Source organism: Anolis sagrei, chromosome X (assembly GCF_037176765.1).
Source record: "Anolis sagrei isolate rAnoSag1 chromosome X, rAnoSag1.mat, whole genome shotgun sequence".
Classification (NCBI taxonomy): Eukaryota; Metazoa; Chordata; class Lepidosauria; order Squamata; family Dactyloidae; genus Anolis; species Anolis sagrei.
In genome coordinates, this window is record NC_090034.1 from 3,442,774 (window position 1) to 3,462,016 (window position 19,243).

Sequence of the window (19,243 nt, forward strand, 5' to 3'; positions counted from 1 at the left end):
GCTGAGCACCTCTCCTCTAGAGTAGAACTAGTAAGACGCCTCCTTAAAGCACATGACTCCCTGCAGCTCAACACCTCTCCTCTAGAGTAAAACAGCCATTACCCTAGGACACACTGTACAGTAGGTGTTTACAGCTTTCAGTCAAAATGTTGGCCTCCCAATTAGCTCTGGGTTTTAATCAGAACTTGAACCTGGTGGTCCCCTGATAACTTCAGCACCTTGGATAGTGCCTGATCCTTCAACGTGAAACCTGGGGCAAAAGTCCCCACACTCATGGATACGCAAGCCACCAAAGGCCACTTGGCAAGGCAATGGGTTTACCCCGCCCTTCCCGAAATGAATGATCAATGTTAATGACTGGTAATTAATAAATCCCCGGCGTGCGGATTTCTGCATCCACAGGCGACTAGTCCTGTAACCTGAAACCTCCCTGGCTTCCCAGTCAAGGAACTGCTTAGACCGCATTCTCCAGAAGTGTTTAAAAAGGGTGGGGTTGCCCAGCACTTGCTCCGACTCTTTGCACACTTGGGTTGTGTGTGTGTGTGTGTGTTTTTTTATTGGTGGCAATTGCCAGCCAGAAATATAAAGCGAAGACGGACTGGTTGGTGATCATTGCCAGCACTTTCTCCCTCTCTCTCTCCCTCTCACCACCCCGTTCTCTCTCATTATCATTGCTATTCTTACTCCTAGTTGAGGATGGCATGGCTCAATGTCTTCCTCTTCTACCCGGTGCCCGTTTGCCTGCTGCTGTGCGCACTCATCGCCTTGGCTTCCTTCTATTTGCCAAGCAGGAGGGCGGCTTTGGGGTTGCCACCAGGACCCACGCCTCTTCCCATCATCGGCAACCTGCATTTGCTGGATTTCAAAAGGCAAGACAAAACCATCCTGAAGGTAGGAGACAAGCGTGCAAAGCTTCCCATGAGTTCGGCTCAATCCACAAGTATCTGCGACTGTCAATCTCAGAGATTCGATTCATCAGAGATTGACCGTCTGGAAACTTGGACCATCGATGATTCGGAAAGTTAACCTTAGATAAGGCAACTTAAGGGGGGGGGGGCATCTAGACACTTCCTTAGATCTAGACACTATGCTCCTATTGATGCTCATAGAGCATAGGAGCATCAAGAGGAGCCTAGTGTCTAGATCTAAGGAAGTAATGCTCCCCATGCTCTATTCTGCTTTGGTTAGACCACTTTACCTGGAATATTGTGTCCAATTCTGGGCACCACAATTCAAGGGAGATATTGACAAGCTGGAATGTGTCAGAGGAGGGCGACTCAAATGATCAAGGGTCTGGAGAACAAGCCCTATGAGGAGCGGCTTAGGGAACTGGGCATGTTTAGCCTGAAGAAGAGAAGGCTGAGAGGAGACATGATAGCCATGTTCAGATATGTGAGAGGAAGTCACAGGGAGGAGGAGGGAGCAAGCTTGTTTTCTGCTTCCTTGGAGACTAGGACGCGGAACAATGGCTTCAAACTACAAGAGAGGAGATTCCATCTGAACATTAGGAAGAACTTCCTGACTGTGAGAGCCGTTCAGCAGTGGAACTCTCTGCCCCGGAGTGTGGTGGAGGCTCTTTCTTTGGAAGCTTTTAAGCAGAGGCTGGATGGCCATCTGTCAGGGGTGATTTGAAGGCAATATTCCTGCTTCTTGGCAGAATGGGGTTGGACTGGATGGCCCATGAGGTCTCTTCCAACTCTTTGAATCTATGATTCTACGATTCTATGATTCTATCTACACTGTAGATCAGTGTTTCTCAACCTTCCTAATGCCGTGACCCCCGAATCCAGTCCCTCATGTGGTGGTGAACCCCAACCATAACATTGTTTTCGTTGCTACTTCATAACAGTCACTTTACTACTGTTGTAAGTCATAATGTAAATATCAGATATGCAAGGTGTATTTTCATTCACTGGACCAAACTGGGCACAAATACCCAATGCACCCACATGTAAATGCTAGTGGAGTTGGGGGAGGACTGATTTTGTAATTTGGGAGTTGTAGTTTCTGGGATTTATAGTTCACCTATAATCAAAGAGCATTCTGAACTCCACCTGTGATGGTTTTGTACCCAATTTGCCACCCAGAACTCCTATGACCAATGGAAAACACTTGAAGGGTTTGGTGGGCATTGACCTTGAGTTTGGGAGTTGTAGTTCACCTACACCCCGAGAGCACTGTGGACTCACGCAATGGTGGATCTGGAGCAAACTTGGCACAAATACTCAATATGCGCAAATGTGAACGCTGGTGGAGCCTGGAGAAAACAGACCTTGACTTTTGGGAGTTGTAGTTTCTGGGATTTATAGTTCACCTATAATCAAAGCGGAGCCCCCGGTGGCTTAGTGGGTTAAAGCACTGAGCTGCTGAGCTTGTTGATCAAAAGGTCACAGGTTCGATTCCGGTGAGCAGCGTGAGCTTCCGCTGTCAGCCCTAGCTTCTGCCAACCTAGCAGTTCGAAAACATGAAAATGTGAGTAGATCAATAGGTACCGCTCCGCCGGGAAGGTAACGGTGCTCCATGCAGTCATGCTGGCCACATGACCTTGGAGGTGTCTACGGACAACGCCGGCTCTTCGGCTTAGAAATGGAGATGAGCACCACACCCCAGAGTCAGACATGACTGGACTTAATGTCAGGGGACTACCTTTACCTACCTATAATCAAAGAGCATTCTGAACTCCACCAGCGATGGATTTGTACCTAATTTGCCACCCAGAACTCCTATGACCAATGGAAAACACTTGAAGGATTTGGTGGGCATTGACCTTGAGTTTGGGAGTTGTAGTTCACCTACACCCAGAGAGCACTGTGGACTCACGCAATGGTGGATCTGGACCAAACTTGGCACAAATACTCAATATGCGCAAATGTGAACGCTGGTGGAGACTGGAGAAAACAGACCTTGACTTTTGGGAGTTGTAGTTGCTGGGATTTATAGTTCACTACAATCAAAGAATATTCTGAACTCCACCAACGAGATAATTGGTTCAAACTTCCAATATGGAATCCCCATGACCATCAGAAAATACTGTGTTTTCTGATGGTCTTTGGCGACCCCTCTGACACCCCTTTGCGACCCCCTCAGGGGTCCCGACCCCCAGGTTGAGAAACACTGCTGTAGATGGTAAGGTAAGACTGCATGGAGCACCCTTACCTTCCCGCTGGAGCGGTACCTCTTGATCTACTCATATTTGCATGTTTTCAAACTGCTAGGTTGGGAGAAGCTGGGGCTAACAGCGGGAGCTCACCCTACTCCCCGGATTCGAACTCGAGACCTTTTGGTCAACAAGCTCAGCAGCTCAGTGGTTTAACCCACTGTGCCACCGGGGGCATCTACACTATGGAATTAATGCAGTTCGACATCACTTTAATGGCCATTGGCTCAGTGTTATGGGATCCTGGAAATGTTATGCAAGCTTTTAAGCCTCCTCTGTGTTTCACTTCCACGATTCCATCGCATTCAGCCACGGCGGTTAAAGTGATGTCAAACTGCATTAATTCCATAGTGTAGATGCCCCCGGTGGTGCATGGGTTAAACCACTGAGCTGCTAAACTTGTTGACCGAAAGGTCTCAGGGTGAGCTCCCACTGTTAGCCCCAGCTTCTGCCAACCTAGCAGTTTGAAAACATGCAAATGTGAGTCAGGCTCATAGACAGGATTTTGATTGGGGGGGGGGGTGCTGAATTCGATTCGGGGGGGGGGGGGCTGAGGATCTACCCTAGCAAACCTATCCCAATACCCCTATGCATATGGTATATATTGAGCATGGTGATCAGATCATGATATGAATAAACATAACTGTTTAAATAATGTACCAGGAAGGCCTTCTCGCAGACCACCCTGAGAATTTCGGGGGGGGGGGGGCTGAAGCCCCTCAAGCCCTCTCTCCCCCCTGCCTACATGCCTGATGTGAGTAGATCAATAGATACTGCTCCAGCGGGAAGGTAAGGATGCTCCATACAGTCATGCAGGCCACATGACCTTGGAGGTGTCTGTGGACAATGCCGCCTCTTCAACTTAGAAATGGAAATGATCACCAGAGTCCCAGAGTCGGATACGACTGGACTTAATGTCAGGGGACAACTTTTACCTAGATGCACCCTAAGTAACTTTTTTGTGATTGTGTGGTTGCGGAATCACATCTATGGGTTTGTGTGTGTGAGAGAGAGAGAAGCAACTTCAGAAACTGCAAGTCGTTTCTGGCATGAGAGAATTGGCCATCTATAGAGACATTGCCCAGGGGATGTCCGGATGTGTTACCATCCTTTGGGAGGCTTCTCTCATGTCTCCGCATGGCATGCTATCCTGTCTCAGGGATTCGAACTGCCGACCTTAAGGTGTATTGGACTACAACTCCCACCATTCCTAGCAGCCTCGAGCACTTTCCTTTTCCTTTTGCACTTAAGCAGAAAAGGAGAAGACCTAAGGGTGTTAGGAATAGTGGGAGTTGGGAGTCCAAAACACCTGGAGGGAAGGCCCAAGTTTGCCCATGCCTGATCTAAACTGTGAAATTAATGCAGTTTGACACCCATTTATCTGCCATGATTGAATGCTACAGAATCCTGGGAGTTGTAGTTTAGCGAGGCACCAAGGCTCTTTGAGAGAGATAGCTAAAGGTCTTGTCAAACTATGACAGCCATGATTCCACAGCCATGGTCGTTAAAGTGACGTCAAACTGTGTTAATTCTACAGTATGGATGCAACCCAGGTCGCTGTGAAGCAGATTCCGTATTGCTACCCCAGGTAAACCTGATTAAGGACGTACTGCCTGCTAATTTGGGTAGCGAGGAATTGGGTGACCAAGTTGACATTTGTCATCTCCCTCTTTCAAATGATGGCAGAACTGATATGTATGTCAGGAGATATATATATATCACTTCCTGACTGTGAGAAGGGCTGTTCAACAGTGGAACTCTCTGCCTCAGAGTTCTTTGGAGGCTTTGAAGCAGAGGCTGGATGGCCATCTGTCGGGAGTGCTTTGAATGTTATTTTCCTGCTTCTTGGCAGAATGGGGTTGGACTGGATGATGGCCCACCAGGTCTCCTCCAACTCTAGGATTCTATTCCAGGTGAGGTGTTCAACAGTGGAACTCTCTGCCCAGGAATGTGGTGGAGGCTCCTTCTTTGTGGGCTTTGAAGCAGAGCCTGGATGGCCATCTGTTGGGGGTGCTTTGAATGTGATTTTCCTGCTTCTTGGCAGAATGGGGTTGGAATGGATGATGGCCCATCAGGTCTCCTCCAACTCTAGGATTCTATTCCAGGTGAGATGTTCAACAGTGGAACTCTCTGCCCAGGAATGTGGTGGAGGCTCCTTCTTTGTAGCCTTTGAAACAGAGACTGGATGGCCATCTGTCAGGGATTCTTTGTGATTTTCCTGGTTCTTGGCAGAATGGGGTTGGACTGGATGATGGCCCACCAGGTCTCCTCCAACTCTAGGATTCTAGGATTCTATTCTAGGTGAGGTGTTCAACAGTGGAACTCTCTGCCCAGGAATGTGGTGGAGGCTCCTTCTTTGTAGGCTTTGAAGCAGAGGCTGGATGGCCATCTGTCGGGGGTGCTTTGAATGTGATTTTCCTGCTTCTTGGCAGAATGGGGTTGGACTGGATGATGGCCCACCAGGTCTCCTCCAACTCTAGGATTCTAGGATTCTATTCTAGGTGAGGTGTTCAACAGTGGAACTCTCTGCCCAGGAATGTGGTGGAGGCTCCTTCTTTGTAGGCTTTGAAGCAGAGGCTGGATGGCCATCTGTCGGGGGTGCTTTGAATGTGATTTTCCTGCTTCTTGGCAGAATGGGGTTGGACTGGATGATGGCCCACCAGGTCTCCTCCAACTCTAGGATTCTAGGATTCTATTCTAGGTGAGGTGTTCAACAGTGGAACTCTCTGCCCAGGAATGTGGTGGAGGCTCCTTCTTTGTAGGCTTTGAAGCAGAGGCTGGATGGCCATCTGTCGGGGGTGCTTTGTGATTTTCCTGCTTCTTGGCAGAATGGGGTTGGACTGGATGATGACCCACCAGGTCGTCTCCAACTCTAGGATTCTATTCCAGGTGAGATGTTCAACAGTGGAACTCTCTGCCCAGGAATGTGGTGGAGGCTCCTTCTTTGTAGGCTTTTAAGCAGAGGCTGGAAGGGCATCTGTTGGGGGTGCTTTGAATGTGATTTTCCTGCTTCTTGGCAGAATGGGGTTGGACTAGACCCACGAGGTCTTTTCCAACTCTAGGATTCTATGATACACTATAGAAAGAGAGCATGTATTCATACACAGTTCTTCAAATAGTTGGGCCAGTAGGACCAGTGACTAGGCTTGTTGGTGATACTGGGAGATGAAGCCTACAAAAGTAAGGTCTCAAGTCTCCAAAAAGGCAAAAGCGTTCATTCAGATGGACTGTTTGGAGAAGAGAATGCATTAGGGCAAGGGATACATCGAGTGGACGTCTGTTCCATTCCTCCTTTTGATAATAATAATATTTATTTATTTGTCGTGTCATCAGCAACCAGACATTTGTATTACATTTTTGACAAAAGCAAACAAACAAACAGACAAAACACAGAATTTGCAAGCTTGGTAGTGGATTAAGTGTCCTTTGACCAGTATCTGGCCACTTGGAGTGCCTCTGGTGTTGCCGCAAGAAGGTCCTCTCTTGTGCATGTGGCAGGGCTCAGGGTGCATTGCAGCAGGTGCTCAGTGGTTTGCTCTTCTCCGCACTCGCATGCCAAGGATTCCACTTTGTAGCCCCATTTCTTGAGGTTGGCTCTGCATCTCGTGGTGCCAGAGCGCAGTCTGTTCAGTGCCTTCCAAGTCGCCCCGTCTTCTGTGTGCCCAGGAGGGAGTCTCTCATTTGGTATCAGCCATTGATTGAGGTTCTGGGTTTGAGCCTGCCACTTTTGGACTCTCGCTTGCTGGGGTGTTCCAGCGAGTGTCTCTGTAGATCTTAGAAAACTATTTCTAGATTTAAGTCGTTGATGTGCTGGCTGATACCCAAACCAGGGATGAGCTGGAGATGTCTCTGCCTTGGTCCTTTCACTATTGGCTGCTCTTTCCCGGTGGATGTCAGGTGGTGCAATACCAGCTAGACAATGTAGTTTCTCCAGTGGTGTAGTGCGCAGACACCCTGTGATAATGCGGCATGTCTCATTAAGAGCCACATCCAATGTTTTAGCGTGGTGAGATGTGTTCCACACTGGGCATGCGTACTCAGCAGCAGAGTAGCATAGCGCAAGGGCAGATGTCTTCACTGTGTCTGGTTGTGATCCCCAGGTTGTGCCAGTCAGCTTTCGTATGATATTGTTTCTAGCACCCACTTTTTGCTTGATGTTCAGGCAGTGCTTCTTGTAGGTCAGAGCACGGTCCAGAGTGACTCCCAGGAATGCGTTAGTGCAAGGGATGCATCGAGTGGACTTCCGTTCCATTCCTCCTTCCAGAAAATCTCCCAAATCTGCTCTCGGTACTGTCCACAGTACAGATACGAGGTTTGGAACTTTAATAGTGGCAACTATTATTTGTATTATTTACCTATAATACAAAAGTGATACATGCCACCAAGTTTTACAGTCCTTCAATATAGTCGCCTACATTGTGTACAACCCGTTTCCAACGACGTGGAAGTCGTAGGACACCTGTTGCAGCATGGTTCGAATGGAGCAGTCTCCTGCCAGAAGAATCTCTGGAACAGATCTGAAGCGAATGCCATCTTAGGAATTAAGTCAACGTCACAAGAGCTTCCGTCTGGGGAGTCTGGTGGATGGTACAGCACTTCCCAGCCCCATCCAGCGAGCAAATCAGCCACAGGGTTGTTGTAGGTTTTTCAGGGCTATATGGCCATGGTCTAGAGGCATTTTCTCCTGACGTTTCACCTGCATCTATGGAAAGCATCCTCAGAAGTAGTGAGGTCTGTTGGAACTAGGAAAAAGGGTTTATATATCTGTGGAATGACCAGGGTAGGACAAAGGACTCTTATCTGCTGGAGCTAGCTGTGAATGTTTCAACTGACCACCTTGATTAGCGTTTGATGGCCTGGCAGTGCCTGGGGCAATCTTTTGTTGAGAGGTGATTAGATGCCCTTGTTTGTTTCCTCTCTGCTGTTTTGCTGTTGCAATTTTAGAGTTTTTTTTAATACTGGTAGCCAGATTTTGTCCATTTTCCTGCTTTCCTCCTTTCTGTTGAAGTTGTCCACATGCTTCTTGTGGATTTCAATGGCTTCTCTGTGTAGCCTGACATGGTGGTTGTGAGAGTGGTCCAGCATTTCTGTGTTCTCAAATAATATGCTGTGTCCAGGTTGGTTCATCGTGTGCTCTGCTCTGGCTGACTTCTCTGGTTGAAGTAGTCTGCAGTGCCTTTCATGTTCCTTGATGTGTGTTTGGGCAATGCTATGTTTGGTGGTCCCTCTGTAGACTTCTTGTCCACAGCTGCATGGGATACGGTAGACTTCTGCAGAGGTGAGAGGATCCTTCTTGTCCTTTGCTGAATGAAGCATTGGTTGGATGTTCTTGGTGGGTCTGGAGATACTTTTTAGGTTGTGTTTCCTCATCAGCTTCCCTCTGCGGTCAGTGGTTCCCTTGATGTATGGCAAGAACTCTTTCCCTCTGGGTGGGTCTTGGTCTTGACTCTCGTGGCTTCTTCTCGGTGGTCTTGCAGCTCTTCTGATGTCTGAGGTGGAGTCTCCCTTGGCCTGGAGAGCCCAGTTGAGGTGGTTCAGTTCCTCTTGGAGGTGGTGGGCTTCGCAGATTCTTTTTGCACGGTCTGCCAAGGCTTTCATGGTGGTGCACATTGGAACAGTCAAGTTTTCAGGCTCCTCCTGAAGATTGCCAGAATGGGGGCTTGCCTAATATCTCTGGGGAGCAAATTCCAGAGTCGAGGGGCCACCACAGAGAAGGCCTCTCTAGTCAAGATATCAAGCTGGGGCAGGAGCAGGAATTTCAAAGGAGTAAACTGTATAAAAAGGCCTGTTTTTCATTGTGATGGCATCTCAGCTTACTTTGGCGGATAACCATGAGCCGTCATCACTTTCAGCTGATTGAATAAAACACGCCGGTGGCTTCTTCTTCAACTTGGTGAGCTTTAATTGGGAACTTAGGGCTTTGTCACTCACCAGGCTCACAGACTCACAAGGTGATCTGCAGGACTCGGTATCCGCGGTTCAGATTTCGGTATCCACAGCTCGGATCTCACTATCTGTTGTAAATTGTTCTGTTTCAAAGAGAGAGGAAGGGCGCGGCAGGTACCGGTAGCCGCTTATCGGGACTCGGTATCCGCGGTTCAGGTTTCGCTATCCATAGCTCGGAACTCACTATCCATGGCTGCTGTAAATTGTTCTATTTCAAAGAGAGAGGAAGGTACGGCAGGTACGGGTAGCTGCTTATCGGGACACGGTATCCACGGTTTGGGTTTCGCTATCCACAACTCGGATCTCACTATCCATGGCTGTTGTAAATTGTTCTATTTCAAAGAGAGAGGAAGGGCACGGCAGGTACCGGTAGCAACTTATCGGGACTCGGTATCTGCAGTTCAGGTTTCGCTATCCACAGTTCTGATCTCACTATCCATGGCTGTTGTAAATTGCTCTATTTCAAAGAGAGAGGAAGGGCACTGCAGGTACGGTAGCCGCTTATCAGGACTCGGTATCCGCGGTTCAGGTTTTGCTATCCACAACTCGGATCTCACTATCCATGGCTGTTGTAAATTGTTCTATTTCAAAGAGAGAGGAAGGGCACGGCAGGTACCGGTATCCGCTTATCAGGACTCGGTATCTGCGGTTCAGGTTTCACTATCCACAGCTCGGATCTCACTATCTATGGCTGTTGTAAATTGTTCTATTTCAAAGAGAGAGGAAGGCACGGCAGGTACGGGTAGCCGCTTATCGGGACTCGGTATCCGCGGTTCGGGTTTCGCTATCCACAACTCGGATCTCACTATCCATGGCTGCTGTAAATTGTTCTATTGCAATGAGAGAAGAAGGGCACAGCAGGGGCCAGTAGCCACTTATCAGGACTCAGTATCCACGGTTCAGGTTTCACTATCCACAGCTCTGATCTCACTATCCATGGCAGTTGTAAATTGTTCTATTCCAAAGAGATAGGAAGGGCACGGCAGGTACCGGTAGCCACTTATCGGGACTCGGTATCCGCGGTTCAGGTTTCGCTATCTACACCTCGGATCTCACTATCCATGACTGCTGTAAATTGTTCTATTTCAAAGAGAGAGGAAAGGCACGGCAGGTACCGGTAGCCGCTTATCGGGACTCGGTATCCGCGGGTCAGGTTTCGCTATCCACAACTTGGATCTCACTGTCCGTGGCTGTTGTAAATTGTTCTATTTCAAAGAGAGAGGAAGGGCACGGCAGGTACCGGTAGCCGCTTATCGGGACTCGGTATCCGCGGTTCGGGTTTCGCTATCCACAACTCGGATCTCACTATCCATGGCTGTTGTAAATTGTTCTATTTCAAAGAGAGAGAAAGGGTACGGCAGCCGCTTATCGGGACTCGGTATCCGCAGTTCAGGCTTTGCTATCCACATCTCGGATCTCACTATCCATGGCTGTTGTAAATTGTTCTATTTCAAAGAGAGAGGAAGGGCACAGCAGGTACCAGTAGCCGCTTATTGGGACTCAGTATCCGCGGTTCAGGTTTCGCTATCCACAACTTGGATCTCACTATCTGCGGCTGTTGTAAATTGCTCTATTTCAAAGAGAGAGGAAGAACATCTTGATGGGAAGGAAGGAAAATCCACTGGCGGTGTGGGAAATGGGGGATTTCTGAACTGGGCAAAGCTGGATATTACGGGATAAATCCTTCCTGTAGCTATATAACTCTTATCAGCTCAGCTGCACCCCTTCCTTATGTTCCTTGCTCACACAACAGAGCTTTGGGGACTTGTATATATATATGAAAGCTGCTCCTTTAGTTATCCATTTACGCCTTTTCTCATACCACGCCTCATGCCTTGACTTCTGAACACTAATAATAATCATAATAAAAAATCTGCCCAAATCACAACACCTCGTTGGGCATAAAAGCCTTTCCAAACAATATTAAAACAGCGAGTCCAAATCTTGTAATCCTTTATCTAAATAGAGAAGGCAGGACATATATTTACTGGTCAAGGAGCACAAAAGCCTTGCTCGCAGGTCACTAAAGATTGTTCACCGTTGTTTGTAGATCTCATAGAGATAAGGAAATGGGTTTTTTTTTCTTACCTCTGCTTTGAATTTAGTGCAAAGTCCAATAGAACGTGCTCCAAGCAACATTTCTCTTTGCCCATAAGACTGGGGTTTTACTTCTTTGCCTGCAAACCTTTAGAGCGAAAGCCGTAAACGCCTTCCATACAGTGTAGGTTTGTGCACTCGGGGTAAACCTTGACCTGTTTCATGTTTTCACTCTGGGGATCTGAAAGATCCATCTTCTATTGGCCCATTATGGGTTTCCAAGGCTCCTTTCCCATCATTTTAGGCATTTAAGCTGATTTACTCTAGAGGAGAGACACTCAGCTGCTGGTAGGCATGCACTTTAAAGAGGCTTCTTACCTGTTCTACTCAAGAGGAGAAGCATTTGGCTGCAGGCAGGTGCCAAGGAGGCTTCTTATTTGTTCTGCTCTAGAGGAGAGGCACTTGGCTGCAGGTAGGCACACACTTTAAGAAGGCTTCTTACCTGTTCTACTCTAGAGGAGAGGTGCTTGGCTGCAGGAAGGTGTGCACTTTAAAGAGGCTTCTTACCTTTTCTTCTCTAGAGGAGAGACACTCAGCTGCAGGGAGGCGCACACTTCAAGGAGGCTTCTTACCTGTCCTACTCTAGAGGAGAGGCGCTCGGCTGCAGGAAGGTGTGCACTTTCAAGAGGCTTCTTACCTGTTCTACTCTAGAGGAGAGGCACTCAGCTGCAGGAAGGTGTGCACTTTAAAGAGGCTTCTTACCTGTTCTTCTCTAGAGGAGAGACACTCAGCTGCAGGGAGGCGCACACTTCAAGGAGGCTTCTTACCTGTCCTACTCTAGAGGAGAGGCGCTCAGCTGCAGGAAGGTGTGCACTTTCAAGAGGCTTCTTACCTGTTCTACTCTAGAGGAGAGGTGCTCGGCTGCAGGAAGGTGTGCACTTTAAAGAGGCTTCTTACCTGTTCTTCTCTAGAGGAGAGACACTCAGCTGCAGGGAGGCGCACACTTCAAGGAGGCTTCTTACCTGACCTACTCTAGAGGAGAGGCGCTCGGCTGCAGGAAGGTGTGCACTTTCAAGAGGCTTCTTACCTGTTCTACTCTAGAGGAGAGGCACTCAGCTGCAGATAGGCGCACACTTTAAGAAGGCTTCTTACCTGTTCTACTCTAGAGGAGAGGTGCTCGGCTGCAGGAAGGTGTACACTTTAAAGATGTTTCTTACCTGTTCTACTCTAGAGGAGAGGTACTTGGGTGCAGGTAGGCACACACTTTAAGGAGGCTTCTTACCTGTTCTGCTCTAGAGGAGAGGCACTTGTCTGCAGGAAGGTGTGCACTTTAAAGAGGCTTCTTACCTGTTCTACTCTAGAGGAAAGGCACGTGGCTGTAGGTAGACAAACACTTTAAGGAGGCTACTTACCTGTTCTACTCTACAGGAAAGGTACTTGGCTGCAAGGAGGCAAGCACTTTAAGAAGGCTTCTTACCTGTTCTACTCTAGAGGAGAGGCACTTGGCTGCAGGTAGGCACACACTTTAAGGAGGCTACTTACCTGTTCTACTCTAGAGGAGGGGTGCTTGGCTGCAGGAGGACACACACTTTAAAGAGGCTTCTTACCTGTTCTACTTTAGAGGAGAGGCACTCAGCTGCAGGGAGGTGCACACTTTAAGGAGGCTTCTTACCTGTTCTACTCTAGAGGAGAGGCACTTGGCTGCAGGTAGGCACACACTTTAAGGAGGCTTCTTACCTGTTCTGCTCTAGAGGAGAGGCACTTGTCTGCAGGAAGGTGTGCACTTTAAAGAGGCTTCTTACCTGTTCTACTCTAGAGGAGAGGCACTTGGCTGCAGGTAGACACACACTTTAAGGAGGCTACTTACCTGTTCTACTCTACAGGAAAGGTACTTGGCTGCAGGAAGGCAAGCACTTTAAGAAGGCTTCTTACCTGTTCTACTCTAGAGGAGAGGCACTTGGCTGCAGGTAGGCACACACTTTAAAGAGGCTTCTTACCTGTTCTACTCTAGAGGAGAGGTGCTTGGCTGCAGGAAGGTGTGCACTTTCAAGAGGCTTCTTACCTGTTCTTCTCTAGAGGAGAGCCTCTTTGCTGCAGATAGGCACACACTTTAAGGAGGCTTCTTGCCTGTTCTACTCTAGAGGAGGGGCATTTGGCTGCAGGGAGGCACACACTTTAAGGAAGCTTCTTACCTGTTTTACTGTAGAGGAGGGGTGCTTGGCTGCAGGGAGGCACACACGTTAAAGAGGTTTATTACCTGTCCTACTCTAGAGGAAAGGCGCTTGGCTGCAGGCAGGTGCATGTGCTTTCTGGCCCTGCGTGCCACACACACGCTCTCTTTTTCCAAGGCAAGTTCTGACTTTTTTACTCTAGAGGAGGCACCTGGCTGCAGGCAGGTGCACATGCTGGGCCTGCATGTCACACATGCACTCTCTCAAGGTAAGGAGGCAAGTTTTGACTTTCTTACACTAGAGGAGGTGCTCAGATGGAGGTAAGTGCATGCGCTGGGCCTGCACACCACACACGCACTCTCTCTTTCCAAGACAAGGAGGAATGGAGTGCCACATGCTCATGAAAACGGAGGGGGGGGGGCAACGATTGGCTCCCACTTGCTTTCGTGTTGAGAGGGGCGACCCGTTACTTGCTCCTGAAGGTAAGAAACGTAACGTAAGGACAGATGTAATGAAGGGAATCAGATCCACACACAACTCTAGTACAGTGTATCTTATGTTAACGGTTGTCGTAAATTGCTGAGCAAAGTAAATATCTGCCTCCTTTGCAGCTTGCCAAGAAGTACGGGCCAGTGTTCACCCTCCATTTCGGATTCCAGAAAGTGGTGGTCCTGACCGGCTACGAAGCGGTGAAGGATGCTCTTGTCAACTTCGCGGAGGAATTCGTAGACAGGCCGGTGATACCGATATTTCAACAGATCCAGGGCGGAAAGGGTAAATGAGGGAACGGGTTCGGTCCCCATTCCGAAAACATTGACAAAGCCCCCTCCAAAGACTCAATTGCCTTTGAATTGTCTCAACTAATTCAGCTTTCTGTGGGACTCAAATCATTTGAAGGACTTAGAGATCCCTGGGCTGCATCCACACTGTCAAATTAATGCAGATTGGGACCAGTTTTACTGCCCCAGCTGGATGCATTGGAATAATAAGAGTGTGGTGCGGCACCAGCAGAGAAGGCTACTAGACTACAACTCCCATGAGCCAGGATAGTTCGAGGGATGTCAAACTGCATTAATTTTACAGTGTAGATCAGTCATGGGCAAACTTGGGTCCTCCCTCCAAGTGTTTTGGACTTCAACTCCCACAATTCCTAACAGTCTCAGGCCCATTCCTTTCCCCCCTCAGCCAAATAAGCAAAAAAGGAAAAGAAAGGGGTCTGAGGTTGTTGGGAATTGTGGGAGTTGAAGTCCAAAACACTTGGAGAGAGGGCCGAAGTTTGCCCATGCCTGGTATAGATGCATCCAATCCATTCAAAGCCTTCTTTGCTTATATCTCCTGGTTTGCACGAGAACTAAAGTCCGTCTGTTTACATTTGGAAGTAGAGGGAGAAGCCACCCTTCCTTAACCATAAACCAGTGAAATTGGGTTCCGTCTGTTCCTCAACAACAGGGATCTTCTTCTCAACCGGAGAGCTATGGAGGGCAACCCGGCGGTTCAGTGCCTCCAGCATGCGCAACCTTGGAATGGGGAAGACGCGCATGGAGGAGCACATTCGGGAGGAACTCAACTTCCTTGTGGAGGACATCAAGTCTTTCAATGGTAAGCTGGGAAACCAGGGATATCTGGGCAATCCCTATACTGCTACCAGGTATGCCAGCCACCTGGCCATCATGCATAGTGCTCCGTGATGGAAAGAGGCAGAAGTGTCCTGAAATGAGGGAACTCTGCAATAGACCTCATCACACTGAGAAATGTCTCAGTTGTAACACACTTCAGCCTCTTTTCAAGAATGGAGAGGCATGGAGCTCATCACATGAGTTAAACTATTTCCAGCAATCACGCATAGCCATCATGGTTGGAAAGAGACCGAAGTGTCCTGAAAGGAGGGAACTCCACAATAGATCTCATCACATTGAGAAATGTCTCAGTTGAAACACACTTCAGCCTCTTTTCGAGAATAGAGAGGCATGGAGCTCATCACATGAGTTAAACTACTTCCGGACGTTATGCATAGCACTCCGTGGTTGGAAAAAGGCAGAAGTGTCCTGAAAGGAGGTAACTCCACAATAGATCTCATCACATTGAGAAATGTCTCAGTTGAAACACACTTCAGCCTCTTTTCGAGAATAGAGAGGCATGGAGCTCATCACATGAGTTAAACTACTTCCGACCGTCATTCATAGCCCTCCGAGGTTGGAAAGAGGCAGAAGTGTCCTGAAAGGAGGGAACTCCGCAATAGACCTCGTCACATTGAGAAATTTCTCAGTTGTAGCACACTCCAGCCTCTTTTCAAGCATGGAGAGGCATGGAGCTCATCACATGAGTTAAACTACTTCTGGCCATCATGCATAGCACTCCGTGGTTGGAAAGAGGCAGAAGTGTCCTGAAAGGAGGGAACACTGCAATAGACTTCATCACATTGAGAAATATCTCAGTTGTAACACACTTCAACCTCTTTTCAAGAATGGAGCGGCACGGAGCTCATCACATGAGTCAAAATACTTCTGGCCATCATGCATAGCCCTCCATGGTTGGAAAGAGGCAGAAGTGTCCTGAAAGGAGGGAACTCCACAGTAGACCTCATCACAATTAGAAATGTCTCAGCTATAACACACTTCACCTCTTTTCAAGCATGGAGAGTCATGGAGCTCATCACATGAGTTAAACTACTTCTGGTCATTATGCATAGCGCTCCATGGTTGGAAAGAGGCAGAAGTGTCCTGAAAGGAGGGAACTCTTCAATAGACCTTATCATATTGAGAAATGTCTCAGTTGTAGGACACTTCAGCCTCTTTTCAAGTATGGAGAGGCACGGAGCTCATCACATGAGTCAAAATACTTCTGCCCATCATGCATAGCACTCCATGATTGGAAAGAGGCAGAAGTGTCCTGAAAGCAGCGAACTCTGCAATCCACTGGACCACACTAAGAAATGTCTCAGTTGTAACACACTTCAGCCTCTTTTGAAGAATGGAAAGGCACGGAGCTCATCACATGAGTCAAAATACTTCTGGCCATCATGCATAGCACTCCATGATTGGAAAGAGGCAGAAGTGTCCTGAAAGGAGGGAACTCCGCAATAGACCTCATCACATTGAGAAATGTCTCAGCTGTAACACACTTCAGCATCTTTTCCAGCATAGAGAGTCATGGAGCTCATCACATGAGTTAAACTACTTCTGGTCATTATGCATAGTGCTCTGTGGTTGGAAAGAGGCAGAAGTGTCCTCAAAGGAGGGAACTCTGCAATAGATCTCATCACATTGAGAAATGTCTCAGTTGTAACACACTTCAGCCTCTTTTCGAGAATGGAGAGACATGGAGCTCATCACATGAGTTAAACTACTTCCGGCCATCATTCATAGCCCTCCGTGGTTGGAAAGAGGCAGAAGTGTCCTGAAAGGAGGGAACTCCGCAATATACCTCATCACATTGAGAAATGTCTCAGTTGTAACACACTTCAGCCTCTTTTCAAGAATGGAGGGGCATGGAGCTCATCACATGATCTAAACTATTTCCAGCCATCACGCATAGCCCTCCGTGGTTGGAAAGAGGCAGAAGTGTCCTGAAAGGAGGGGACTCCGCAATAGACCTCATCACATTGAGAAATTTCTCAGTTGTAGGACACTTCATCCTCTTTTCAAGAATGGAGAAGAACGGAGCTCATTTCTCATCACATTGAGAAATGTCTCAGTTTTAACACACTTCAGCCTCTTTTCAAGAATGGAGAGGCACTGAGCTCATCACATGAGTTAAACTACTTCTGGCCATCATGCATAGCCCTCCGTGGTTGGAAAGAGGCAGAAGTGTCCTGAAAGGAGGGAACTCTGCAATAGACCTCATTACTTTGAGAAATTTCTCAGTTGTAACACACTTCAGCCTCTTTTCAAGAATGGAGAGGCAAGGAGCTCATCACATGAGTCAAAATACTTCTGGCCATCATGCATAGCTCTCTGTGATTGGAAAGAGGCAGAAGTGTCCACAAAGGAGGGAACACTGCAATAGACCTAATCATATTGAGAAATGTCTCAGTTGTAACACACTTCAGCCTCTTTTCAAGAATGGAGAGGCATGGAGCTCATCACATGAGTTAAACTACTTCCGGCCGTCATGCATAGCCCTCCGTGGTTGGAAAGAGGCAGAAGTGTCCTGAAAGGAGGGAACTCTGCAATAGACCTCATCACATTGAGAAATGTCTCAGTTGTAGGACACTTCAGCCTCTTTTCAAGCATGGAGTCGCATGGAGCTCATCACATGAGTCAAACTACTTCCGGCCATTATGCATAGTGCTCCGTGGTTGGAAAGAGGTAGAAGTGTCCTGGAAGGAGGGAATTCTGCAATAGACCTCATCACATTGAGAAATGTCTCAGTTTTAACACACTTCAGCCTCTTTTCGAGAATGGAGAGGCATGGAGCTCATCACATGAATCATAGAATCATAGAATCATAGAATCATAGAATCAAAGAGTTGGAAGAGACCTCATGGGCCATCCAGTCCAACCCCCTGCCAAGAAGCAGGAATATTGCATTCAAATCACCCCCGACATATGGCCATCCAGCCTCTGTTTAAAAACTTCCAAAGAAGGAGCCTCCACCACACTCCGGGGCAGAGAGTTCCACTGCTGAACGGCTCTCACAGTCAGGAAGTTCTTCCTAATGTTCAGATGGAATCTCCTCTCTTGTAGTTTGAAGCCATTGTTCCGCGTCCTAGCCATGAGTTAAACTACTTCTGGCCATCATGCATAGCCCTCCATGGTTGGAAAGAGGCAGAAGTGTCCTGAAAGGAGGGAACTCTGCAATATACCTCATCATATTGAGAAATGTCTCAGTTGTAACACACTTCAGCCTCTTTTCAAGAATGGAGAGGCATGGAGCTCATCACATGAGTTAAACTACTTCCGGCCGTCATGCATAGCCCTCCGTGGTTGGAAAGAGGCAGAAGTGTCCTGAAAGGAGGGAACTCTGCAATAGACCTCATCACATTGAGAAATGTCTCAGTTGTAGGACACTTCAGCCTCTTTTCAAGCATGGAGTCGCATGGAGCTCATCACATGAGTCAAACTACTTCTGGTTGTTATGCATAGCGCTCCGTGGTTGGAAAGAGGCAGAAGTGTCCTGCAAGGAGAGAACTCCACAATATACCTCATCTCATTGAGAAATTTCTCAGTTGTAGCACACTTCAGCCCCTTTTCAAGAATGGAGAGGCACGGAGCTCATCACGAGTTGAACTACTTCCCACCGTCATGCATAGCCCTCTCTTGGTTTTTGAATATGTTGTTTCTCCTGATTTAAAAAAAGAAGTAATACTGGCTGTGTGATGAATGCAAGATGAACATATTGCCAACTCTTAAGTTTCTGCTACTGTGAAGACTTGCTTGAGATCTGTTTTGCTGACCTCCTTTCTGACATTTCCTCCCCGAAGGTGAACCTTTCAGTCTCAGACACTTCAACCTTGCGCCGACCAACATCACGTTTGTTCTTCTCTTTGGGGAGAGGTTCGACTACAAGGACCCAATGTTCCTCACTCTGCTACAACTCATCGACGACGTGATGTGTCTCCTGGGATCTCCATTCTTGCATGTAAGCATCTTTCCCTCCATAGTGCAGAGGGTGGAGCGTGAGCCCCACTTTACAGTTAGAAAGGCTCTCCCATCCAAAGCAGGATTCTTCATGTATTGTCGAAGGCTTTCATGGCCGGAATCACTCGGTTGTTGTAGGTTTTTTCGGGCTATATGGCCATGTTCTAGAGGCATTCTCTCCTGACGTTTCGCCTGCATCTATGGCAAGCATCCTCAGAGGTAGTGAGGTCTGTTGGAACTAGGAAGAAGGGTTTATATATCTGTGGAAAGACCAGAGTGGGACAAAGAACTCTTGTCTGCTGGAGCTAGGAGTGAATGTTTCAGCTGACCACCTTGATTAGCATTTGATGGCC

The 19,243-nt window shown here is 47.8% G+C and overlaps 1 protein-coding gene across 1 annotated transcript in view; it reads left to right on the top strand.

The window, feature by feature from the left end:
• The first annotated feature begins 530 nt into the window (after positions 1 to 530).
• Positions 531 to 19,243, top strand: part of LOC132780021 (cytochrome P450 2W1-like) — a 45,482-nt gene continuing 26,769 nt past the window's right edge. Inside the window, exons 1-4 of the mRNA XM_067460958.1 lie at positions 531 to 891; positions 13,923 to 14,085; positions 14,761 to 14,910; positions 18,734 to 18,891. Coding sequence (XP_067317059.1) covers positions 697 to 891; positions 13,923 to 14,085; positions 14,761 to 14,910; positions 18,734 to 18,891 — 666 coding nt within the window. The 5' untranslated portion in view covers positions 531 to 696. The remainder of the gene's footprint in view (positions 892 to 13,922; positions 14,086 to 14,760; positions 14,911 to 18,733; positions 18,892 to 19,243) is intronic.